General features: G+C 36.5%; 2 protein-coding genes across 2 annotated transcripts; one reads left to right on the forward strand and one right to left on the reverse strand.

Moving 5' to 3' along the window:
* Positions 1-6,038: 6,038 nt before the first annotated feature.
* Positions 6,039-7,918, forward strand: LOC136805610 (formaldehyde-sensing protein EfgA-like). The gene is made up of 3 exons (XM_067062174.1): positions 6,039-6,207; positions 6,713-6,877; positions 7,708-7,918. The coding sequence occupies exons 1-3, from the start codon at positions 6,105-6,107 to the stop codon at positions 7,839-7,841; spliced, it is 402 nt and encodes a 133-aa protein (XP_066918275.1). The 5' UTR covers positions 6,039-6,104; the 3' UTR covers positions 7,842-7,918.
* A 1,851-nt stretch (positions 7,919-9,769) lies between these two features.
* LOC136805609 (transient receptor potential channel pyrexia-like) lies at positions 9,770-21,103 on the reverse strand. Its single transcript, XM_067062173.1, has 10 exons — positions 20,905-21,103; positions 19,574-19,719; positions 18,640-18,790; positions 17,495-17,656; positions 16,635-16,732; positions 15,230-15,400; positions 14,097-14,381; positions 12,061-12,879; positions 11,258-11,398; positions 9,770-10,124 (listed from the first exon to the last, which is right to left on the reverse strand). The coding sequence occupies exons 1-10, from the start codon at positions 21,095-21,097 to the stop codon at positions 10,047-10,049; spliced, it is 2,244 nt and encodes a 747-aa protein (XP_066918274.1). The 5' UTR covers positions 21,098-21,103; the 3' UTR covers positions 9,770-10,046.
* Positions 21,104-27,968: the final 6,865 nt, after the last annotated feature.

A 27,968-nucleotide genomic window follows, 5' to 3' on the forward strand; every position in this document is an offset into this window, starting at 1 on the left:
ACGCTTGGATTCCCAGGCTAATTCCACTTGAATTTTGTGGCTGAAAATGATTCCATCGAGAAATAAAAGAATTAAAATATCCCATTTAAAAGTCTCTTATTTTGACTTTGACTTTACTGTGCGAGATTCAAATATTCCCTAGAAGATTCTCCTTTCTTTACTTCTCCTAGAATTTAGAAAAATATATATTTAACCCAGTTGCTTTCAGACTTCAATTTCCCACTGGATTAGCCAGCCTTTAGAAAAACCTAATGGTAAAAAACAAGTTCTAGACTTTAGATAAAGGGCGCACAACGTAGTTAGCATTAACTCACTAACGTTGACTTGTCATGAACATTTTTCTCTTTAAAGAGCGAGGAATGGTCTAAATACAATTTTCATATCTCTTGTCTTTCGTGTTTCATAACTATAACTTTACTTACGGCCTCTTCACATGGAAAAAAGTCCAAAACTTACTAAGCTTACTGGACCTTACTGAAAACACAAAGATTCTTTCACATACCTAGATATTGTGGCTACCATTGAATTTCTATTGAAAAAAACAAGGTTTTTGGATTCTCTAGTATGGTTAGACCGTATAAAACATCAAGTAATGAAATATTGAAAAAATCAGGGGTTGAAAAAAGTATTGATCAGTTATGATACAGCTCTTTTCTACTACAAAGTCGTTTAAAAAAGATTCTTTCTGGAGCAAATGACGTCACACGAAAGAGAAATTAGAAGAAATTTTTGCGTCTAAAAGAGTATGTGTTATGAAAGATATATCGATGTTTAGACATTGAAGTTACGATTTTCGTGAATTCTATGATGTTAGGATTGGTTTTCAGGGGAAAAACATATACCTTAAAAACCACTTAAAACTTCCCCTTTAAAGTAGCTTGTCATCTAGTACTCACCTTTTCGTTATGCCATACATTCAGTCAGCAAGAGGCAGCAGCAAAAGGGAAATTAAAATTCCAGTCAGATTGAGACTTTATCAAATAGATTTGCTTCAAAGTAAAAGAGGCAAATTAGAGGCGAAAATACGAACACAGCTTTTGAAGTTGGACATACTCTTAGAGGATCAGAGACGAGATGAGCTGTTGAATGAAGTTGATGCCCTGGAGAGTCCGTTTGCAGAGTTTATGCAGTATCATTCAAAGTGTCACATCCTGGTCGCTGAGGCTGACAATAGTGACGAATTCGATAGATACAGCACTGAATCGATAGACAGAAAAGTTTCTGTTATCAAGAAAAGGGTCATCGAGGCGATGGACCAAGAAATAACGGTGGAGGAGCAAGTGAAGAGAGCCAAGACTGCTAGCAAACCTGAGGAGATAGCTGAGCAATTTGCAGAGTTACCCTACGATAAGGCCAGCAGTACAGTATCTTCAAAAAGCTCCTCGAAAAAATCATCAAACAAATCCAGAAAGTCATCTAGCTATTCTGGAAAGTCATCAAATAAATCAAACAAATCAGTTTCGAGTGAGAAGGTTAGCCTGGCTGAAAATTGAAGCGAAATTTCTACAGCAAAAACAGAAGATTGAGCAAGAGAGCAAAGCCTTCCAGCTAAATCTCGAGATGGCAAAAACGCAAGCAAAAATAGAAGCTTACGAGAATGTAGAGCAAGAAAATAACAAGCCAGAAACAGACTTGGAGAGGATCTTTCCAGAAGTCGACAAGACAGAATTGGTCGATAGCTACGTAAATTCGTATGAAGTTCCAGAAGAAAATGTTGATCCGATCCAATCCAATCCAGTGAAGTCGATACAAAGGAAGGATATCTCAAGTCTAATGGGGTGTCCAATGAAGTATCCAAAATCAAGAGTGAGAAGCCAAGAGAGAGGTGCCCAAGGAAAGATACTTCAAGTCGTTAAAAGTACCCGAAGAGAGATACATCAACTCGTATGATGTGCCCAAACAGAAGACTACATTACGCCAGCAACCCAAGATTACAGTTGAGACGGGGGCTACACAGAAGGATGAAGTCAAGCAAGTCCAGCAGATTGAGAGTCATGATCAATGTGCTAACGTTTTTAAAAGAGCCTAAAGAGTTCTCATTTTAATTGATGAGGGTAGTTTATTCCAAGTTGATACAGCTCTAAAATCAAATGTGTTTACACCAAAAAAATTGTTATATCGTTTGTATAATGGCAAAGCTAAGGATTGACCGTTACGGAGCTGATAGACTGATTGTCTAATTGTGAAAATTTCATGCATAATCTTTGGATCAAGATTATTGTCATAAGTCGAAGTGCCCTATGGTGGCATTTCTCAATCATGTTGCTAGCCCCTTTTCCACAGAACATCCAAATAAGTGGGCAGTAATTAAAAGGTGATAGAATATAAGCATTGACGAGAAATTTTGTTTGCTCATCAGTCAGGAATTTTCTCAGTCGTCTCAGTGCTCTAAGTTTTTGATTAGATAGTTTACAAAGCTCAGTGACGTATGGCATAAAGGAAAGGTTGATATCTACCTGAACACCCAGTAGTCTAACAACCTCCACACTGTCAATCTTTATGTTGTTTATGCACAAAGACGAGCTGACATTGGTAATTCCTGGATAGAATTTAGAGGGGTTAGCAACTAAGGAGTTATGTTTGATCCAGTTTAAGACTATGGTCAATTTATAAATAAGATTAGAATTTACATCATCAATAGTGGGTCCAAAGGAAGAAAGAAAGAATTTTGCCTGATTTCCGATTTTGCTGACGTCAGCATTTTTTAGTTTTTGCGGTTTTTCGCGAAAATAAGGGCGTAAACAATTAGGTAAAACCCCTACAGTGAAACTTCGTCATGGTATCCTTCATAGCAAATCATTGGTTTTCTCATTTTCTGCCGGCCGGCTTATGGCCTTCAAAAATTATGGTAATTTTCAGATTTTGAGACATGCCATAACTTACCTGAGAAGTCAATTCTTTGTTTCTGTACTTTCGTAAACTTCAATTCCTTTTAATGGTTTTTGTACCCATTTGATGGACTTTCGAGGGTGCTAAAAAGGGAATACTAAAAAGTATTTATTAAAAATAAACTGTAATAGAAATAACTGAACAGAAAAATTTAACAAAACTTTTTGATTCTTAAAATTTTACATTGAGCCTTGAGATTAATTTTATAATTCATATTGTATTTTATTGGGGCTACTCGATGGAATGAGGATTCTAGCACATTCATTAGGGCTTTTTTACGTAACACCGTTGTTAAGGCCCCCCGTGGACTTTCACGCAATCACGAAAAAAAAGGCATGGCAGGCATTCACGTTTTTTCCAATTTTCACCCATTCGCACATTCACGCAAACCGCTGGGGGCTTCGCTGTAATACTTTTGTTCTAGATCTAATTTTTTCATCACTACCCACACCTCTCACAGACCCGGATGGAAAACTGCTTCCTACAGTTGAGATAATTTCTATCGAAAACGAAATACCAATGAGGATATATATAAATTCCTTTGCTGCTACCTGGCAGGTAAAAAAATCTAGTGAGAATGATCTTGGAAGTGCAATTTCTTCCTTTGAATTTTAAAAGGAATGAAAAGAAAGTCAATTTTACAATGGGGCTGAAATTTTAGGGTATTTTTTCCCACCGGGAAAGAAATTTTCTAGTTCGTAGTCGTAGGCCCCCCTGGGCCTGTGACCCAATAAGGTACTCTGTTTGATTGATAGAATAACTTTAGGTACTGTCATATATTAATCACGATATATACTACTTGTCAAGCTCCTTGAAGGTTAAGGTAAGACAAGGGTACACATAGAATATCAAAGTTTAATTTACTGTCTCCATACCAGAAAATATGAATAGAGATGTACAAACAAAAATGACAGTTTTTCAACATGGTAAATGAGTATACAATATTTGTATTGAGTCAATACACTATAAAGCCTTCGTGTAAATAGAGGGGTGAAATTCAATGTGAATCGATTTAAAATTCTTACACAGTTATTATAAGAGATTTTGTCTTTAGAACTATTTTGAATGCATGCTTATAGTTATACCGAAAATTAAAACGAATTTTTTTATGAGGATGTGATCGTTGGGGGGGGGATAGACTATTCAAATAGTCACCTATGAAGCTGCAGCGCTGCAGCTAACGCTCGCTTTACGCTCACTACGTTCGCTTAGCATAGACGACTATAACTATTTGAGAGTTTTAGAGAGTTTCAGAAAAAGTCGCCGTTAATACGATACGGGGTGAGGTTTGGATTACGTAATTCAAAATGGTAAACAAAAAAGTTATTTCCAAACATTTATCATTCGATTTATTTCCCGATTTTGTGAGTACAAAAAAACGACTGTCTTACAGTCTACAGTAGTTGTGGTTGGCAAATTTTAGATAGCATCAAACTGATACAATGAGATGTAATTGGAAAAAAAACAGGCATTTAGCTATCTACAGTAGACTCGAACTATAACTCGAACTAATTTGAACTTTTATTACTCGAATCTTTGACTAATTCGAATGGATTCTCCGTTCCCGTAAAACGTTAACCGTTAACCTTGTAAAATACTCAATTCCCTATCATTCTCTTTAGAATTTGACTTCTATATGGCTTTTTGGGCAGCTTCCCCTAGAAGTTTGGAGTATTGTGCTTATTATGTGATTTTTTTTCTTTCAATTTTTTATGACAAGGCAATTTTTCAATATACTTGTTAAAAATATAATGTCTTTTCATTCATCTTAAATATCCACACGAGTACTCGCAAAATTAATCATGTTATTCCCGCCCAAAGCAACCATACGACTGTTTGCTTCCGATGATTAATCAGAATAGAACAAAGGTATTGACTCTCCATCTATCTTTATTACCTTCATAAAAGATTTGAGCGACCATTTAGGTCATTACCGAGACATCTATATTTTTATTACCTCCATGATCTATATTTATTGCCTTCATGATAGGATAATAAGTATGCTAATGATTGATCTTTAGAACACCCAATTGAAAAATCCTTTATCAGCCTAATGTATATGATATTGGATTACATTCTTTTTTTATAAGAATAGAAAATTCATGGAAAATTATATGGCTAGACTAAGTTCAAACTATCAAATGTTTCTTAAGCAAAAACGAGCATGTGAAATTCAAGATCATTTCAATAATGTATGCAAAGCTCGCAACCCATTGATATCTATAGTCTGTATACAAGTCTTATGAATAAAAAATATTCTTATACAAAAAGTAGCAGGGTATATAAATAAGTAAATCCCCCAAAATGCAATTGGTAAATAACGCGCCCAGTTGCGAAGTATGTGTTTTCAATTAAAAGTTTTCATGTAGAGATGTTGAGAAAAATTTATTTTTATCAGAATATAGTTTACGAATGGTTGATAGGAGAGACAGACTTTTAAGAGTTTTTATTAGTAGTTTGCAAAATTTGTTTCTAGCTTATTGGGGGCTTATTGCTAGATGAGCTTCACTTGAAAGTTCTATATTTTTAGTTTTCACTCGAAATTTTGATTTTTTTTTCAGCGTTTTTCGCTACTCAGGACATTTTTTTTCAAATTCAAGGCTACACGCTAAGGGTTAACCAAACGGAAGGATTACACCATGTTAGTCAAGATGGCCAAATGCACCACCTTTCCCCTTGGGATATATCTAAAGGGCTACATACACTACACAATATATTGTCAGGCAATATATTGATGATATATTGCTGAATGTCGACAATATATTGAAAAGGTGTCCGCAATATATTGTCAGCTCGATTTGCAATATTCCAACAATAAAGGGGGATTGTTTACAGAAAGAAAATTCCTTTTTATAATAGAGTACCAGTTGTTTACTTCGTACATTACGGTCCGCAAACCATATTGTCGAATATTGTTCGTCAATATATTGTGTAGTCTAAGTAGCCCTTAAGAATCTAAACTTGTTTGGTAGTGGGTGGTTGAGCATAAAAGGGTATTGTATACCCAGCTGGCACACAACGTTGTTTCAACGTTTATCTAACGTTCACAACATCCATATAACGTTAAATGAACGTTGAAACAACGTTGTGTGTCAGCTGGGTATATTTCATTTGAAGGGTTTTAGCTTCTCCAAAATGATGCATTCAAAAAATCTAGCTTGTTCTGTCTTTTCTTTTTAGAAGTATCTTGTCAAACACCAACGTTATAAAACAAAATGGCTGACATTAACAATCAACAAGCTAAAATGGTGATGGATGCAGCCATTGCAAAATGTAAAGAAATTGACGTCAAAATGAACGTGGCTATCGTTGATGCAGGTTCGTGTGATTTTTCATCTTCCTTATTTCTATAACACCCCCTTCTCAAAGACCCACTGGGTGCCCTTCCCAATTTTTCCATCAGTGGACAGTGGGTCTGTGAGAAGGGGGTGTTCTATAACTACACCCTTGTGTCACAGACCCGCGAGCCCCGCTAGCAAAATTTCGCCGCCAGAAATTCGACCCAAATGAAAAAAATACCCTACAATTTCACAGCGATGCATTGTGGGATTGTTTCGGGGGTATTACAATAGAATTCCGGCCTCGAGGAATTCCTAAGAGATTTTTATTGCAATACCCCCGAAACAGTCCCACAATGCATCGCTTTTTTAGAAAAATCAATAACTCCGATAAGGTCTATTTAGAGAAAACTCACCCAAGCCCCTCGTCCCTTTAGTTAAAAATGCCTCATAAACCTCACTCCAACTCGAACAAATTTGTGTTCCCGTGCGTATTCGAGTAATGGAGGCTTCACTGTATTACTAAAAACATTTTCTCTGCTTAGGAGCCAACCTCAAAGCTTTCGCACGTATGGACGGAGCATGGTTAGGAAGTATTGATATCGCTATCAAGAAAGCAAAAACTGCACGATGCTTTGATATGCCTTCTGCAGCAATCGGACAAATTTCACAACCTAACGGAGAACTTTTCAATATCGAACATAGCAACGGTAGGTTGAATGGAAAACCTAAACGTTTTTTGGTTATAAGAACAAACTATATAATAACATAAGGCCAAGATCTTAAGAACATTTTAAGGCTATATGGACTCTAAAACAGTTTTCTTAGGAAAATGGACAAAAATACTCAAAAAATGCTGAAAATAAGAAAATGTTAAGAACATTTATAGGCTGGTCTTGAGTAACTATTGAATGCCTCTCTGCTTGTTAATTCTCTTGAACTACTACCTACTAACTATCCCCTTTAGTTATAACACCACATCCGGTCTATTGATATTTTTCAAATTAACTTTAGCTCAAAAGAATAGTTTCTTGTTTTACTCTAAGTAGCCTGATCACATACTATATAAATCATTGACTTCCAAAATCGAAGGGCTAGACTCGAGACTCCTGCATGGGAAATCAAGCCACTTATTTCCCATCCAGAACGCCCGCGCGTGGTTTTTACACAAACGCCGGGTTAAAAGTAAAATCTATCCCTAGATTTCAAAAAATGCAGTCCTCAAAAACAAAGGAACCACTAGATACAATTCGTCGTCATGATTGCGGCACGTTCTAGACGCGTTCTGGATGGGAAATAAATGGCTTCACTTTTTCTTGCCTGCAAAAGGTTTGGCTAGCCCCTCGGGTGGCTTCAAACTCAATGATATTATAAACCTTATTTTGAAGTATTTTAAGAGTACAGTTCCGACCCCCACACCCCGCACTGTTAATGAAGATTTCACAGTTTTTTACCACCTCTAATTCAGTTAAGATTGAACCTGCTAAGATTGAACCTGTTCATATTATGAGATTGTTCTTAATTATTTTCTTTTTAACAGGTGGTTTGATTACTTTTGGTGGAGGTATTCCAATCAAGTACAATGGTCAAGTTATCGGTGCAATCGGGGTTTCTGGCAGCTCTGTGGCAAATGATGTGATTGTTGCTGAAGCTGGCGTTGCTGTAATCAACTAAAATCAACTATCATCAGAAATCTTAGATAGATATCTTGATATCTTGATATCACTGAGCTCACATATCATTTATATTAAAAGTTTCATCGTCATGAATATTGAGGGTATTATATCAGGAGTTATATGTTAAAAAATTACGCTATTAATTTTCTAGATAATTTTCTTTAATTTATTTTACCGTTGTTTATAAAAAAATATAAATACATTTTGAAAAAAAAATTTCATTATTTGAAAAAATAAGATTTGGGTCAGTTTGGGTATTTTTGAATTGTGAGTTTTTCAGGCCGGAGGGAGAAGGGTGGCACTTGATTTAAAAACGGTCGTATAAGCAGCCTGGATTTTAAAATCTGGCCCTAACAGAGAAAGTTTAGAGAAATTTGAGTAAATTTGGGCTCAAAATCGACCCTTTGGTGATTTTCTTGACACTATTGGTCTATTTCAATGCAAAAAAAGGTGTGATTTTTTTTTAATTTTCCCAAGAAACATCGTTTACCGTTTTACTTCGAAAAATGCCCCCTTCTTTTAAACGCCCCCTCGAATAAACGCCACCCTCCTAAAAGGAAAATTATTTAATAAACTCCCACCCCTCAAACTAAACGCCCCCTTCGAATGAAACTTGTGACTTTTATACTTCAATACCAGTGTTGACTGGGTTTGAAAAGGAAGACTTTAGTCATTTCTTATAACCAAAGCAGTTTTCGATGCAATTTTAATCGTTGAACCAAAGAAATTTTGCACTAAAATCCTGATAAAGAACTAAAACAAAGAGTATATTTGCAATTTAATTTCACTTTGGAAAGCCTAATAAAAGCACCCTGTAGGGCCAAACTTACGGTCAGTCACTTACCTCAAGTGTCTTCCCACGGGGAGTTCAGGCACTGTATTATTGTAACAGGCATATAGCTTCCGGGAAAATCTACTCTTAAGTGGTTTAAAACAAACCAAAATAAAATTTGAGATATTGAAATAAATTTTTTTACATATTCCCCCAAATCTAAATAAAAAACTATAAGATAACTCATACAACTAAAGTTTGAAATAAAATCTTCGTAAGAATGAGTAAAACTTTTTAATACTCAATACAGCTGTCTCTCTCTCTAATTCGATCTTTAACGGACCGAAAATTTTCAACTTTTTATGTTAAAGTATTCCTTATTGGGTTTCCAAACGAAAAGTGTCGAAATTTACCTCACAAAATTGTTACAGTTCAATAAAGTTAAGCCCCATGAAATTAAGAGAAGAGTATTCTTAAGGCCGAGTTTTGCCAAAATATGTATCGCAAGAGTTCAATCTTAACACATCTTATACAGTAATCACTTACAGTCATTTCAAATGAGTACTCATACCCCGGCCAGCAGCGTCAACAAAACTCAGTTGAGACTAGTTTATTCATGAGATGCACCACTACAGTGACTAACAAAACACCCCCTTCTCACAGACCCACTGGGACCCATTCCCACTGGAAAAATTGGCCACAATATTTTCTTCGGTGGAAAATTATCCTCCAATTTTTGTACCCACTGAAAATGATCAAATAAACCAACCTTCACTGCAAAATATTATGATATTTTTCCCATCCCCACTGAATTTTCTGACTTGAACACAACTGAATTTAAATCCCCAGCCATAAAAAATATGGGAATATCAATCCCCATCATATTTCAGTCCCTTATTTTTAGCCCCACTGGCTGAAGAAATCCTACCGGGTCTGTGAGAAGGGGGTGTAACAAAGTGTCACAAAAATATGTACATTCTTCTGTTATTTTCTTCCCCATACACCATTTGTTGCAAGAGTGACGTAATGTTAGAAAATATTGTAGGGGTGTATATCCTGAATTATACCCCTACTTACAGTATGTATCTTACAGATCAGGTGACAAAACGTTGCCCTTTCTCGCATATCTCGTGAGAAACTAACGAAAAATGGAGTCTTGGTTTATTTTTATTTTCAAAAGTAAATTTCTTTGTTCTATGACCAACAACCAGATCCAATCTGTCACAGAACGTCGTACCAACGTCCAGCTGACGTTCCTAACGTTAATAAAATGTTAAATAAATGTTAAAACAACGTTGTGTGCCATAGCTGGAATCTGCATGGTTGACCAGATGGCACTTATCATTCCTTTTTTAACTCACACATAACTTTATATGAGATTCTGTGAACGTTGTTTTAATGTTCCATACAAACATGGTTGATAATGATTCATCATTCAGTTGTCATTGCCTGTACTGTCTCCTCCAGGTCTTCCATGATCTCATTTTGCTGTGAAAGGATACCCATCGCCTGTAAGAAAAAATTAAATGGTCAGTGAAGAGTCGGTGAAAAATAAAAAGTTACAGTCACAAGAGTGGATACATTTTGCCCATTTTTGGCCATTCTTTAGCCATTTTTAGCTTTCTTTGTTTTCATGAAGGTAATAAAGATAGATGGAGAGTCAATGCCTTTTGTTCTATTCTGATTTATCATCGGAAGCAAACAGCTGTTTGGTTGCTTTAGGAATAAGATGATTAATTTTGGATATACCCGTGGGAATATTTAAGATGAATGAAAAGACATTAGATTTTTAACAAGTAAATTGAAATATGATAGCCTTGTCATGAAAAATTGAAAAAAACTTCACATAATAAGCACAATACTCTAAACTTCTAGGGGATGCTGCCCATAAAGCCATCGATAGATTTAAAAAAGAATTACGTGTTACGATTAGGAACCTTGTATCGATCATTTTGTCAGAGTATGAAAACCGCTGCCCACTTAGACGTGAAGATTTTAAGATAAGAAACTTTCAATGATAATGTGATGCGACTCTCAATGTTCACAAAATGCCAGCCCAAAAATATATCCTTGTGAAATTGATATATTCTTTTATCCTTAAATCAGTTTAAATTATTTCGAATCGCATTTTAACTAAGATTTCTCGCAAAATTAAGTTTTTCAAAATCAACGGACCAGCCTCTTTCTTTTCTTATAAAGTTATAAATTGATGTTTTTTGCTTCCAATGATGGTACATCAAAGAAAAGCCGCTTTGAATAGATTTATAAAAGATTTCAACGACCATTTAGGTCATTACCGAGACGTTTTCTCTCCATCTGTATCTTTATTACCTTCATGTTGTTTTGAAGGGCTGTAGCTTTTGCTGTAAAAAAACCTAAATATTTGAAATCAGCGAGGTTTTAAGTTTCAGAAAATCAAAAATTCAACATTTTTGATTCAGTAGAAAAATCTGTATTTTTTTTCATTTTCATTTTCGAATTTGTTTTTGATTTTCGAAAATTTTGAAGTCTTCAAATCATCCGCTTAAGATTATCTTTTCAACGAGATAAAACTTTTAATTATAACTTATATGCTTCAGGAGTAATGTATCAAAATGTGCGGATTGCCAATTTTTTTGGGAAAAACTTTAGTAAATACAAACCTCAATCTTGAAGAAGGTAGCTCTTGATTTCATGTCTTGTTGTAACTTTTTGATGGCGTCACATTGTCTTTTCAAATTATCCATTTCGCTCATTATATCACGTGCTTCGTCACTAGTCTCCCCGCCCACACCGTATACCGTCTGAAAGGTGGTAAAAAAAAACAGATTATCTTTATTGTTGAAACCAGCTACTAGCCCATCGGATATTTTTATACCCCTTCTTCATAGACCTGGCGGAATCCCCTCCCACTGGAAACAATTCTTAAAAAATCGAACCCAGTTGAAAGTTAAATTATACTCAAATTTTTGTCCCTGCTAACAATAATTCAATGGAACTAATCCTCGCTGCAAAATATTGTGCTATTTTTCCGTTCCACTGAATTTTTTTGGCCCTAGTCATAAAAACACGGAAATATCAATCTCCATCGAGTTTCAGTCCCTAATTTCTACCCCCACTGGTAAAAATACAAACGGGTCTGTGAGAAAGGGGTATCTAAATAAATTATGCAAAAATTACATACAAGGGATCTCGTTGGACCAAAAAGATATCTTAACTGTTTACTCAGAGGTTGGCAATAGCTCTACTCCTTTTACATGTTTTTTTCTTAATTTTCACATAGAGAAAAGAGGCATCAAGTACAAATTTTCAAAATTTAGATCAGGTTGGGGGGGGGGGTTGAGCCTACAACCTTGCGAGCAAAGGTAAAAATAGGCAAAACATTACAAGGTGAATCTTTATATTAGAAAACAGTTGAAGATCATAGTTTTCCCTCCCAACCCGTTAAGAATTCAAAGTTACCTACCTCTGGAGAGCACTGTTCTGCGATGAATAATTGAATCGCTTTTCGTTTGGATTGATTCATTTTCTTCTCCACAGAGATCAAAGCCTCACCTTGAAGCATATAGGCTGTTGCCGTTGCATTGCCAAAGACTCTGGAAAACGTTTCCGACAGCAATGCAATGTAGAGATTCAAACATGTGATTGAAGTCAGAGCTAGATAGGTACCGCAAATGAGTTGGGCCACTAGTTTATTCTGGCTAGTCAGTGCATCGAAATCAAAACTGTCAACAACTGTCATCCGTAATACCTCAAACAATAGGTCGTTAAAATGTTCGAAAGAGTTTCCAGGCACGTTACCAAAAACAATCCATATTGCACAGCAGTACGGTACATAAAACTCACAAAACAAAAATGCGAATTTCATGGTATCTGACGCTACGTAGCCGAGCATGGCAATGAAAGGGCCGAGTGTGATGAAGGGCCGGAAGGCCTGCATGAAGCGAAGCCAAATGAGAATCAACACAAATGGATAGGCGTGGTAGTGGAAGCTCAGTGTTCGAAAATACAAATCCTTTTCTGTCGCAAAATCAGCCTCAACAATTATCGCACGGCTAATTACCAAGATAACTAGCCCGAGAAACGACAAACAATCCATGTAATACCAAATATCATAAATCGAGGCTAAAGGTGTTGACGTAATCTTTTTGAGTTCACCATTGATGAATTTTCCTTCTTGCGGCCATCTTGGATGACAATACGGTAGGTCTCGTTTGATTTCTTGTGATCTGGAAAGTTTGTATGAGTTGAAATTCTTGGATAGCAGACTGGCTTCAATACGTATCTAAAAGGAAGTAAAGCAAATTGAAAACATCAACTTAAAGTTAGAAATAATGTTCAATTCCTATTCATATACACTTATCAAAGAGATTGACATCAAAACTCTAATCTCTAGTTTAGACGGCCCACTTTTCGCCCTGCCTACTCTAACAATTAGAATAGGCAGGGCAGAAAGTCGGCCGTCTAAACTAGAGCTTTGTATATGAGAGACATCTTCAGACATTTTGATGTGTTTTGACGTCATTCCTTCCTGGTAAACTTGAACTTAGTTTCCTAACCCAGCTGACACACAACGTTGCTTCAACGTTTATCTAACGTTCACAACGTCCATATAACGTTAGATGATAACGTTAGATGAACGTTAAAACAACGTTGTGTGCCAGCTGGGAAAGCTTTAAAAGCTGTGACAGGTGTATTATGTAGGACAAAGTTGAGATTGAACATCATTCCAGTAAAGTTAAAAGTTTGGTATAAGTTTTTTTAATGGGATGTCAAATTAATTTTATTTTGAACTGATGTTTCAAGGTACAAAATTGGATAATAATTTATGATTTAAAAAAGTTTTTCTGTTGTTTAAAAATGCTGTGTAAGCAAGTAGTTTTTTTTTTTTTTTTTTTTTTTTTTTTTTTTTTTTTCTTTATTGAAACATAAACACAGGGTACATTACGAACATATAGTAAGCAAGTAGTAGGGAGTAGTACGTTCTTTAAGCCTATTCAACCTAGGCTTTTAGGGGCGGTTCAGAACTAGGGGGGGGGGGCTTTTCCTGTACCACCCCTTAACTTTTGATCTAGTTAGTCATTTTGGATGAAATTTAGCACACAAGATCCTTGTGACGTTAGGTAACTTTTGACAAAAACTTTTTTTGATGACGTCACTCATCATGCCCAAAGTGAGCAAAAACCGAAAATTTCCTTTGTTCTTATAAATAGCTATTGTATTCTAACATAGAAAAAAGTTGCCTTAGTTTAAAATGCTTATTTTATCCTAAATATTCAATAAATTACGGTTTAAACAATATATATGACACATTGAAAAATAAATTTGTATTGGAAAAGTGTCAATTTTTGTGACACCTTACTGTCAGAAATGAAAATTTCACGGCAAAAGCTCTATTATTTCAGGAGCTATTACCAATAGTTTGACCTCTGAACCGAAAGAGCCCCCCCCCCTACTAGGCCGAATAGGGTTAAACATGTTGCTCATCAAATGAATATTTACCTTCAAAACAAAATATATCACCATTAGCAACCCAATGATTTCCAAAATGATTCTCCACATATTTTCAGAAACTGGTCTGTAGAATGACAGTTTTTTCGACGTATTTTCCACCTTCTCCGGCCCTGGGAGGCCGATGGTCAGTGCGGTCCATATTAAAGTGAATACAAAATTGATTAATAGATTTGACAAGAAATAACGACGACCATAAAGTTCTGATTTTTTGGCCAATAGCCTCTGGATTACTGGATGCATGATTAGCCTGGATTCGTTATGTTTGATGATAGCCTGGAAGGAAAGGAAAATAAACAACCATCTTTTAAAAGAATATATCGGTAGAAAATTCATCTCATGTGTTACTCGGTGAAATAAACAATAACATTTTAGATTAATAATCTTAGGAGATTGCACAGGAATGCACACAATTAAAATAAGAATATTTTAAGAATATTATGAGGTTTCAAAACCGAAAGTTTTGGACGTTCATATAACGTACCAGCCATCCACAGGAGGAATAAATCCAAACAGCCTAGAGCGTGAGCTATTCAACCTACCCTACTTTCGATCAGAAGTATATTCAAAGACATCGTTAGGGTTAGATGTATAGAGTACTGTATAACGTACGACCATAAATTTTCTAATAATTTATGACACATATCTTATTATCATTATTACCATCCTATTAGAGCCAACGATGAACAGCATGCATCCGTGTATAAATTTGAAAAGGAATTCCCCAATGAAAAAAGAATCAGAATTAACTCTGCTCTGTAAATCTTACTGAAAATTCTAGTGTTCATGGTGTGCGTAGATACAGTTAATTATCGCTTGATCGAAGTTTAATTCGTTCGAATTACAGAGAGATCGGAAATATAGAGAGATTTTAACCATGATTTCTCCTTGATAAGAACTGAGAATTAGTTCGAAGAAAGAGAGAAGAATAGAAAGATTATAATGAGAAGTTCGAATTATCGAGAGTTCCCTGTAACATAGCCGGAGAGCTACTTATAGATTTTTGATAGGCTGGATGGCGCTGATAAGTGATAAGCACTTCACTGGATTGCCATCAATTATCAGAAAGCAAGATTCAGTCAGAAGTAGACTATAGTCTAACTTTAACATAAAATATGTCAGACCTCTAACGGTTCTCTTTTGGTCAATTCTCTCCATCCACCAGTCGGGTTTTTCTTGGCTCTTAACATGTTCCATTTCTCCGTTTCCAAGTAACTCAAATAATAACGAACTGTTCTCGAAGCTTTATCAACTTTTTGAAATTGTTCCAAAGCTTCTGCTGCTACGTCAGGCATCTAAAATGTAAAAGTGAAAAGTTATTGTATGAGGCCCCGCCTAGTCACCTTTCAAATCACTCAATCACGCAAAAAAATCTAAATCACGTTATCAAGAGTTATCACGTTGGTCACGCTGGTTCCTCTGATCACGCAATCACGCACTTTAAAATCTTAAATCACGAAATCGCAAACTTGAAAAACGCCAGTCACACCATCACGAAAACTGCTGGGGGAGCCTCTTGTATAGTCCACTAGGGGAAAATTAGTTGGGGAAAGTGGGGAAGCCGACGTAAAACCTTTCTGGTCGGTGAATAGAGCACACGATTTTTCTTGGGTGTTTCCTTATAAAAAATACGCCATGTATACATTCACATTACACAATAGCATATTGTTTTTTTAATAAGCAACCTCAACCAGGGTCAGCCCTGGGTTGTTTAGCATTCTAGCTCATTTTCTGAAAAATTTGACCACCTCTGATACTATTCTATATTTATGCTTATTGGGTCAAGGGCTATCGTCTGCTATGGTTAGATTATCTAAACGTTTATTTTACGAGATACTTAAAATAAAATAGCCTGATTTGAGGGCTCGAGGCTTAGCAATTAGGTTAAAACACAAATTTCCTTTTGACGGACTCATGTTAAAAAGGCATGAAGAAACGCAGAGTAGAGCTCTGATTGGCTTAGACATGAAATATTACCTCATATATTAGACATTGGAAAAATATATTTATGTGTGCAATTTTTAGCTAATCAAAGGTTTACTTGAAGTTTTTTCGTGACTTTTTTGCATGAATCTGCTAAAAGAAGTTCGTGTAAAGGGGTTTTTGTCTTTGGTTGGCTGGCGAATGAGAAATTTAACTCTGGCGATTTCTAGATTCTAGGCCGGCGAATTTTTAGCAAGCACAGTGTATTGATTAGCGTAAATACACGATTTTTTATTTTTAAGAAACTAGTTTTATGAAGCAGCCTCAATGTTTCTTAAGAAATCGGCCTTTTGAGCCTTAAATGTAAGGCTGTATTAGAAGGTTCTTAAGAAAAACCGAATTAGAAAATGTTATTTTCTCATTCTCAGCCTCAGCATGTTTCTTAGGTGTTTCTTAGTTTTTAGGCATCCTGAGCCTCGTGTTTCTTAAAAGTGTGTTTCTTAAAAAAAAACAAAAAACGTGTATGTACTTGAGGCGGCGAACTTTTCGACCGTTTACCGGGCCTAAATAAGACCCCTTACGTGTGTCATATAAAGAAAGTTGTACCTTTTCGATCATATGAGCGAGACATGTTGTTCCAGTGTCGTCATAAACACCTGCCGGTGCGTCATATTCCATCAATAGACGACATGCTTCTTCACGACCTATACATTGAAAGAATACATCCCTGTATCAAAACCTTCATCATTAGAAAACACCCCTTATCAATATCTCCGTCATTGAAAAAACCTTCATCGTCGGAAAACACCCCTGTATCAATACCTTCATCATTGAAAGACACCCCTGTATCAATACCTTCGTGATTTTAAAAACACCCTCTATCAAAACCTTCGTCATAGGAAAACACCCCTGTATCAATAACTTCAGCATCGGAAAACACCTCTATATCAATATTTGCTAAATTGAAAAGTACTACTATGTCAATATCTCCGGTATTGAAAAACACCTCTGCATCAGCACCTCTATTTTTGAATACGCCCCTGTATCAGTACTAGTATCTACTGTCATTGAGAACATCCCTGTATCGTCATCTTTGTCGTTCAAAACACCCCTGTTCAGTCAGTATCTCCGTCATTGAATAATAATTCAAAAGTTTTTAGGGAAAAGTATTAAAGGTGTTTTGTTAGGGTCAAACTTACACATAACCTCGAAAATCCTAAGCACCCACGGGACACAAGGTCAAGCAAAAGTTAGGTACCCAAAAGTTAAATTACTTTCTTTAAACTTCATAAAAAAAAGCACATGAGCTTAAAAATTAAATAAGTATTTAGTCAACTCTTATATTATAATACTGCTATATTGTGTTATCATATAAAGCACATCATTAATTTAATCAGTAGGTGTAGATCAATAGAAATACACACACTCAAACTGTTTGAAGCCCCGATCGACAACCCATTACTCACCAGTTTCCGCGCCAACTTGAAGAGGTGTTCTTTGTTTATGGTCTCGATCATTCAGTTTTGCACCGAGATCAATAAGTGCGGTAATCGAGTCACATGAATTATATTTGGAAGCATAATGGATGGGAGTCTGTTCTTCCTTCAATGTTCGCGCATGCACGTCCGCTAAACAAAAGAAAATGTTGATTCCCTCAAATTCGAAACTCTATATATCTTATTCAAAACTTTATAATTCTAATTCGAAACTCTATAATTCTAATTCGAAACTCTATAATTCTAATTCGAAACTTTATATTTCTAATTCGAAACTCTATAATTCTAATTCGAAACTCTATAATTCTAATTCGAAACTCTATAATTCTAATTCGAAACTTTATAATTCTAATTCGAAACTCTATAATTCTAATTCGAAACTTTATATTTCTAATTCGAAACTCTATAATTCTAATTCGAAACTTTATAATTCTAATTCGAAACTCTATAATTCTAATTCGAAACTTTATATTTCTAATTCAAAACTTTATAATTCTAATTCGAAACTTTATATTTCTAATTCGAAACTTTATATTTCTAATTCGAAACTTTATATTTCTAATTCGGAACTTTATATTTCTAACTTTTTATAATTCTATGAATCTTTCTGTAATTCGAACAAAAATTGTTTGTCCCCTCAGCTGGAAAGTGGTTTAAAATACTCTCAGTTATTCGAATCTTTCTCTAATCCGAAGAAAACTTTTGGTTACATGAATATCGAATTAGAGAGTCAACTCTACTCACAAATCAAAACATAAGTTTTGAAATGACTATGCTAAGCGGGAGCATTTTATACGATATTTCAGCTGAGGGGACCGATGTTTTAGTTCGAATTACAAACAAAAAGATTCGAATAGCTAAAACCATGATTTGACCGTCATTGCCAAAGATTTTCTCTATTTTCTAGAAACTAAATGCAATAATACGTAAAAAAAGAAAGATCTTACGTGCAACCCGAACCTTTAGATATCGCAAAAGTAATTGAGGATAAAAATTCAATGAAAAGTAATGTTATTTTTCTTTATTCAAAAACTTCCAATGGAACGCCGGTAAAGTTAACATAAAAATCACTGGGGATCTGACTCATTAGTTTCCTTTTGAAGAAGCTCACTCACCTCCGTTACTAACAAGCCAATTGATATATTCGGCTGAATTGACAGAAGCTGCAACATGAAGCGGAGTCCGACCAAAATCGTCACCCATGTTAAGGTCCGCACCGTGCTGTAACATAAATTCTGCCACGTCTAATGGCCATCGTAGAACAATCTAAGATGGTTAAATTTCCACATTTACATCTAGGATAGGAGTTGACATTTCACGTAGATAGCACAGTAATAGAACTTCTACAATATAATTATTAAAGTCAGATGGTTTGTATTTGGCCTACAGAAACCTTCTGTGTTCCTGAGTAAAACCTCCAAGTTTTTTTGTCTAACTATTTTCCAAAGTCGAGATATGACAATTCTAAAAATACATCCCTGTGTCACAAACCCGCTGAGACCCAAGCCCCACTGGGAAATTTGGCAAAATTTCGGTCCCTGGTGAGGAAAATACCCTAGAATTTTAGCCCCACTGGGAAAGTTCTTTTAATTTCATCCCCATTCGAAATTAAATGTTTAGATATCGCACTACAAAACCATCTCACTGTGTTTTTTAACCTTGGAACAATAGAATTTCCATCCCCATTAAGATTTTAATAGGAATGTTCATCCCCACTGAGGAAAAAGTTCCACCGGGGCAGTGAGACAGGGGTGTCCCACTAGCGCACAACGTTGTTTGACGTTCATTTAACGTTTTATGAGCGTTAGGGATGTCAGATGGACGTTGGTACGATGTTTTGTGTCAGGGTCGGTTTTGTAAGGGTCACAAAAATCACGATTTTTAGAAAATGTTTTTGAAAAAGTCTCTCTAAGGGTCACCTTTTCAGCAAAAATCAGTCTCACAAGGGTCGGTTTTCGGAGGTCCCGTCCGCACATACCCCTCATCCGCTAAACCTAGTGCTCCCGGGATAAAAACACTGCAAAATTAAGGAAAAATTTAGAATTTCACCTCATGTAGTACAGTTTGCCCGTATCTGTCAGTGTAATTGACTTTGGCGCCCGATTCAATCAACGTTTCCAAATAATCGAGATCTATCATACTGTCTTGATGTGAGGCACCAAGCTTTGCAAAATAAACAATCAAGACCTCACTACCTGAAAAGTAAATGGGATTTTATTAAAGAAAATCCCCCCGAAAGTTGCTAGAACTTTGATATTTATAATTTTCGAGCAATAAGCAAAATGTCTTAGTACATATCCAGGGGGAGGGACAACCCATTTAAAGTTAGGTAATTTTTCCATCGAATTTAAATTCCGTATTTTTCATGTTCATTTTATCTCCTCTGACAAGATAACTCTCACAATCTCACTTATTCACTGAGACAGGGATGTTGTTTTAGAAGTATATGAGTAAAGGAAACGAAATTTAATTTAATTTCGGACACTTCATACTCAAAGTTTCATGCCATACAGGATGACAATCTTCAGTCTAAAGCCTTGATCAAAACGGTTCTAGGACAATTGCCCCCCCCGTGACAATTCCCCCCCGGATAATTGCCCCCCAGATAATTGCCCCCGGGACAATTCCCCCCCGGACAATTGCCCCCAGATGTCAAAAGTCAAAAAAGATGTCAAAATTTTTGGTGATCGAGTAACTCGATTTTAGCCTTAATGTTCTTATAAAAAACCTCATCTTAGAAATATCCTGAATTATTTTGAAGACGTTTTCTTAAGTTTCATGAATGAATGAATATATATAATGCACCTGGGTTTTCTCGGAGCCAAGAATATTAAAGCGACAACATGAAAGAGCGTCCCACCATCGTCCCACCTGAGCGTTCCACCATCGTCCCACTTGAGCGTCCCACCTGAGCGTCCCAGCATCGTCCCACCTGAACGTCCCAACATCGTCTCACTTAAGCGTCCCACTTTTATTTGTTTTTGGTCACACATTATTGTTTTACAGTGGGTATATTATGCAGACTATTTTCTCTGTAATCGTCAAAAAGTCTCTCTTGGAAAAATCATACAGCATAGCATTCTTGAATGCACTTTTCAAGTCTAACAAGAAAAATAGTCCAAAAGACTAACGATCACCCGATCAAGAATTGTCTCAACGGTGATTGTCTGAATTTTTTTTTTTTTTTTTGGGGGGGGGGGGGGCAATGGTCTGGGGGATAATTGTCCTGGGGGCAATTGTCTGGGGGCAATTGTCTGGGGGTAATTTTCTGGGGGATAATTGTCCAGGGGGCAATCGTCCGGGGGCAATTGTCCCGGGGGCAATTGTCCGGGGGGCAATTGTCACGGGGGGCAATTGTCCTGTCACGGATCAAAACTTACCAGCAAGTTCAGTGATGAGGTCAACTTTATGTGGAGTATGTGGAACCAGTTCATCCAACCCTTTCGGTGAATCATCCTGCTTCTTTGAATGTCCAAAGAATGATTTTTCATCATCTAAAGATGAAGGTCCTTGACGGTATTGTAAAGCTTGTATATCTTTACGCTTTCGAAATCTACGTTCTTTTATTATCATGGTGCTTCTAATGGAAAGAAATTCAGATGAGATGGAGTTTTTATAAGACACTTTAGGTATATAATTGGTTATTTGAAGTAATAAAAATGACGCGTTCTTTTTAGAAAAAGTAACAAAAGTGTTTTATTACTGGTTAAAGACCAACCTAATCAAATAAGAGCTTGTAAAAACTCCATCTCGTCCCAAGAAATTTAGTGGAAAGTTATTTTGAGTTTTTGGGAGAGGTGAACGTGTTATTATAAGAATAAACTATATAAGAACGTAAAGCTTTTAGGCTGAAAAATAAAGAAGAAGTCAGAACATTTGGAGGTTTCATTGGCTCTGAAACACCAAATTTCTTAGAAAATTGCACAAAAATTATAAAAAAGAATAAATTTTCGAAGCATTTGAGTGTTCTTAAGTTTTTGGATTTCAAGACCAAAATCGTTCAGAAATCTTTTGGGAGATTTGGTGCCAATTTCTGATAAATTGCATGTGGAGTCTGCAAAACCTATAAAGTAGATGTTCTTAAATCTTTGACCATCGAAGCCTACTGTAAGTTCTTATGTAGTTTGTCCTTATAAACAAAGTGTGACGTTTCGCTTCTTGGCGAGGGAAAGCGTGTTGTGCTTTAAAATGGATTAAAATGGTCGTTTTATTTACGGGGTGAGAATATTCGAAACTCGTGTATTCAATATTTTGAAAAAAATATCACCCCTTCCTCATGGCGTTCTAATCTAAAGTTATACAGACAATTTTGGCATATCTTTAGGAAGAAAGTTCTATCAACAACTTAAGAAATAAAGAAACAAGGAAACAATAGACCGGTAAGAAGAAAGAACAATTCAAGCCAAATTTTAGCTCCTTTTTATTTTAGCTAAGATACACAAACCATTCACAATATTGCCAAAAAAATCTTGCACAATGTTAAAAATATTTTACACAAAATCAAAACAAACCAGACTTCTCTCTCAAAAAGCTACCATTTTTTAAACAACTCTCTCCGCTTATTAAAAGCCATTATCATGATATGATGCTATAAAATACTATTTAACCGTCCGAGCGAATCGAATATGTCTTTTTTATTACTTTTCAACAAAAGAAACTAATTAATATATTATTATGTCAATCGTCAATACGTCAATTATAAGAAATTATAAATTACTTTGCTATTTTTCTATATGTTCTTTAAAAAGCTGACCTATTTCTTAGAAAAATGGTCAAAAATATTCACAAAATGGTCAAAATAAGAACATGTTACGAACATTTTTAGGCTTTAAAAAGTAAAGAACATCAGAAGGCTTCAAAAATTTAGGATTCTCTTATGAAAAAACGCCTAGTCGGACCATTTTAATTTCGACCCAAGGGAGGGGAGGGGGTGTGCTAGGTTTGCCAGATGACGGGTTTTGACCGTTTTTGAGACCCTTTGAGAGATTTTCGTTCAAATTTTGGACGATTTTTTTGGGACATATTCGAATTTAGTGATTTTGGGACCCTTTGAGAGACTAACATCTAAATTGGTGAAAGGTTGATTGTTAACTTCTTTTATAAGTGATGATCTTTTCTTTTCACCCGATGGGTGGAATGGAAAAGGGTACCTTTTTCGGACTTCCCGCAAAGTCCTACAAAGGATCGGAAAAATAGGAAACTTTCAACTTTTTGCCCCCTTAAAGATCGAAATTGGGTCGAATTAGTCCCAATAGTCCAATAAGGGTAGCAAAATTCACAAAATTTTATATTTTTCCTTCTTTTTTAGTTCCACTAAGAGTCCGAGGGTCGAAAGAGCGCCACTCTTTCTTCCTGGTTTTCTCCACGCATCCTTGATCATTCTCTCCAATTGCTAAGCAGAGAGACATCAAGTACCCCTTTGGAAGTCTATGTTATGACCCGGGAGAAGGATTGAACCCGCAACCTTGCGCAATGTAGCATTCGGCATTTTACAATCCAGGACGTGAATGTTCAAGAATCACTGGAGATTTATTGAAAAACAGCGGAAAGGTCCCCTCTCCCCTACAGTCTACTTCTGACTAAACTTTGCTTTTCTGATGATTTTGATGGCGCTGAGTCCAGTGAAGTAGACTAGAGGATATTGCCATCTTGAATTTTTTCACTTTTGTTTTCAAAAATTATATGAAAACATCAAAACAATAAAATGATTTCTCAAATTCCATCAAAGTTTTGTGAAACTATAATAAAAAACAAGAAAATACCTCCAAAATTAAAAAAAAAAGGTCTATTGGTCATGGTTTTCTTTATATATGAATCTCTTTTATCACCGGTAGAATGGTATATAAACAAAAATATGTACAGGTTAAAAAGAAGAAAATAAAAACAAGACTACGTTAAATAGAATATATGAACAGTCAACATGCGAGAACAGGGATTTGAACAAAAAGAAAGAAATAAAGAGACAGAGGTCAGATCCCTGTTCTCGCTCTGATGACGTGTTCTTCTAACATTGCTTTGAAAGCAACCCGATTATCATAAACATGCCAGTTTTGAATATAATCATTGTACTTATCAAAGATATCTGAGGGCAGTTGATCAAAACATTGAATAATACGGTGTCTTTTGCCGAATAGTGTTTCTGTGAAGGATATGTCGTTAAGATCGATTATTCTTTGACATTTGTTGAGAAAGCTGAATTATACGTTCGTATGAGTAGACAGTAAAAAGCAGATATAACTCTTGGTAGATTCATTAAGCACTAACTGCCTGAGTAAGTTCAGACGACGTTCATCGATAATGCTGCATACTTGGGAATACTGTACAGTCGATGAATGTCGTTTTTGCTTCTCTTCGATACATTGAATAGAGATTTTAAACAAGCCCTTGCCTGAGAATCAAGGTACTCCATCTCTGATTTTGTAAGTTCAACTAATTCAAGGCCATTGAGAAGTTTTGGTATGACAATTGTGTTGTATATAGAAGCAATAGTGCTAGGATGGCAGTTACGGATGCCGGAAGCGATGAGGGAGGTGGCTACAGACCATAACTATGCTATTCGAATGTCTCTGTGGTTCTTTAAGCATAGATGATTTTTCTTTTTTGTCCATTGAAATCCGAGATGCGTTAGGGTGTCTTGTTGTGATATTTGACAGTCGTTAAGAGTCAGGGTCGGCGATTTGATTTTGGTGGGTCCAGATATGACGAATTGTGTTTTGGTCTTTGCTTGGTTGAATTTAAGCCCGTGTTCCTTACCGAAGGATGCGCAGTGGTCAATAAGAGTTTGAAGGTTTCTGAGGGTAGGACTAAGTAGTATAATGTCGTCAGCGTAAACTATAATACATGTCTGAAGACCATTTGGTAGTGAGGTGCCAATCTGTAGGGCTTTGATGTTCGAAATAAGTTCTTGGGTGTAGATGTTGTACATGTAAGGTGATAGGATGGCTCCTTGGCGAACCCCTTGACTGAGGGTGAACTGCTTTGATTCCCCAGATAGGTACACTACGGTGGCAGTACCGTTCAGATATAATTGGACGAGGAAAGAGATTATCTCACTTGGAAAGTCTTTCTCGCGTAGCTTTTCGAATAGAGTAAGCCAGTTGACACAGTCAAACGCCTTTTCAGCGTCAAGGCTACAAATATAAACTAGAGTGTCTCTTTTGTTGTAATGTTGAATAGTTTCTTGTAGAATAAGTTCAGCGTGGAGGGTAGAGGAACAACTGGTGAACCCAAACTGTGAGTCTATATGATTCTTTTTTTCAGGACATCTCTCCAGGATGACAAGTTCTAGAAGTTTAGTAACTATAGGTAAAATGCTAATTCCTCGGTAGTTGTTCGGGTTGTTGAGTGATTTTTTGTACGATTTAACAAGTGGGATTATTATCGAGGTGCTAAGTGCTTCGGGGATGTTTTTCGACGTAAGAATCTTGTTGATCAGTGTTGTCAAATATGAGATAAACGAATCACTTTGCGCATATATGTAATGTTCTGCCTTTAGTTGGAATGGATCGCGAGATTTACCGGTCTTAAGCTTTTTCATTGCATTCAATACTTCCAATTTCGTGACGTAGAACTCCGTATTTAGAAGGGTGAACCTTTTTCAGTTTTTCAACATTTATGTAGTGGTTTACAGTCGCTTGATGTTTTGCATGTTTCACTTGGTTCCGAAAGATTTTTCTGGCAAATTTGTAGCGATTGTACGAAACGTTAGAACTGTCTCTTGGAAAATTATTCTGGCGCCACGAGTTAAACATTGTTTGGAGATTTAAACGAGCTTTGCGTAGTTCGTCATTCCACCATGGTTTACTTTGAAAATTATGGGATGTTTTAACAAATTTCGAATAACATTCAGTTGCAGAGTTTTGTAAGATTGTGTGCAGTTCGTTCAGCATAGAATCGGCATTGGAGCTAGCGTTGGTTTTGGTCTCAATGATAGATGATACGTGTTGTTGATAAAGAGATATAAATTTTTCATTTTTCCACATATAATTCGGAATGGAAGAATCAAATACACTGTCATTTCCCTCAGACTCATTTTCAGGCTTATTGGTCCCCGGTGGAAAGTTAAACGAAATGTCAACTGGTAGATGATCGCCTGTGTTTAAAGCATCTGGAGATAGGACAGAGGTATTCAAAACAAAGTCAGAGAGTGATGTCGGAATTAAAACGTGATCAATATACGATTTGTTGGGCATTGATAAGTGGTGGTAAGTGTAAGTTGGTCCTTCACCTTGAGTAATGTCAATCGGAATTAAGTTGTTCTCCACTATGAACTGTGAGAGGTGTTTGGAGAGTGCATTTGGTTGAGCTGTTCGTTGAGTTAGAGGTTTGTCAGGACAGCTTTGGAAATCACCGAGTATGATGGGTTCTGAAATGTCAATGAATTGGTTGAGAGCACCAGTTATTGTTGCAAGTTGTGTTTTGTAGATGTCTATTGATTTTTGGACTGGCTGTGAGAGTGATTGAAGGTACACACCAATGATTGTCAGTGTGCGGTTTCTGTATAACGTTTTAACAACTGTGGTAAAGTCTTCTAGCAAAATAGTGTCCACATTCGTAAAGCGATCCTTTCGGAGAAGTAATGTAGTACCACCAAATGGTCGACCATGATCGTGTTGATTGGCTGGTTGTACGAATAGGTGAAAATTGTTTCTGTATGATGAAAGTAAGTGTAATTCGCTTTGTGTGAGCCATGTTTCAGTGAGATGTATTGCGTCGTAAAGTTTAGTAAGTTTTTCAATATATACAGAGTTTGTCTTGTATCCATAACAGTTTAAGGAAACAAACTTTAGGTTGTCAGTGCAATTACTCGAATTTGTCGTATCCATTTTGGTTTCTATTGAAGTGTCTATAATTGTTGAAGTTGTTGCTGGGTGAGCTTTGAGTGAGATAAGGGTTTTCATCGGTTAGGGGTTGACGGTCATTGCGAAAGCTTTGATTTCCTCTGTAACTGTTGGGGTCATGGTAGGTATTCAGGTTACGGTCATTATGAGGGTGTTGCGGTTGTAGTAGGAGGAGTGGTCGGCAGAGTTAGTGTTGGGGTTACGGTGGTCATTGTTGGTTCTTGGATGACGGTACGGTTTAACAACTAGTCCCTCAATCCAACGGTCAACCTCAAACGCTTTGTGTTTGTCTGCAGGATGTATGTCAATACGAAAGGATTGATTGCGGTGGCTTTTGCGAATCGGTTGGATGTCTATGACTCTGAGTCCTGACTCTTTGGAGACGATTGATTTGGTATACTCTGCATTAAGTTCTGTACTGAATCCTCCAACGAAAAGAGAGTACGGTCTAGCAGCCCCAGTCACACCTTTCACAGCACCCGATTTGCCACCATACACTACTGTTTTCTTTGTGATAACAATGTTCTCTTTGTTGTTGTTTGTACGAGGTAAGTCCAGCCTTTTTCGATTTGTGGTTGACGATTGTGGTGGTGTTATTCCCCACGGTGTGGTGGTTGTAGCTCTCTCGAGGAGTCTATCAACAGAATGTTCAGAGTGTTCTTGTTGGATGTTCCCAATGTTACCAATTTTAGACTAGAGGTCGTTGACTTGGATCCTTAATTTTACGTTATCTTTTTCCATAATTCGTAGTTGTGACTTCATCTCCTCGTGCTGTTCTTCCAGCTTTTGATTTTTCTCGAGAATCAAATTGAGTTTATCCAGGATGGTTACAATGTCAGGGTCCATTAAAGGTTTACGAGGTGGAGCTTTCAGGACACTTGACATTTTCTCAAATATTCTGTTCTCATGGATTGATAACCCAAAGTCGTAAATGTCTTGTGCCATTTTTTGGTTGATTGATCGACCCTTGTAGCTCTTAAGATTTTTCACTGGTTCTAGGGGAGAGAACCCATTATCGTCTAGTGTTTTGTCATCAAAGTTATTAATGAAAGCATCGAACATCTGCTCTCTAAATAAAGTTAATGTGTTCATTGAGAGCTGTTGTAGACTGTTGATAACTTCTGGTTTTATAAGGTTGCATATCTGAGTCAGATTTTGGAGATATGAAGTTGATGGTCCTTCTTTGTTCTTTGAGATGTGGTCAGTCAATGATTTGAGAAAAGACTGATCAGATGTCTGTTGAGATGGTTGATTAGGTGTTTGTTGAGATGATTGTTGTGGTTTCTTCGGAATTAGGACGCCATTTTGAATTCCGTTGCTAACGTCCGCCATCTTGTTTTCCCAACAAAAAAAAAAATGTTTTTCTTCAAAAAGGGACTGGATCTAGCGGTACGGATTTGCTACAACCTCATAAGCAAAGCCAAAAAAACGAGCCTGCTAAATTGCCACTTATCAGTGCCATCCCGTCTATTAAAAAGCTCTAAGTCCCCCCTGGGCTACCTCCCCCCCCCCAGTTGCAATAGCGAGTTTATGTATTCGAGATAAATTGAGGGGGACGGTATAAAGCAAAGTTGACATGTCTCCAAAATCACCGTCCACTTTGC

This window comes from Clytia hemisphaerica, unplaced genomic scaffold (assembly GCF_902728285.1).
Source record: "Clytia hemisphaerica strain Z4C2 unplaced genomic scaffold, Clytia hemisphaerica genome assembly, whole genome shotgun sequence".
NCBI lineage: Eukaryota > Metazoa > Cnidaria > Hydrozoa > Leptothecata > Clytiidae > Clytia > Clytia hemisphaerica.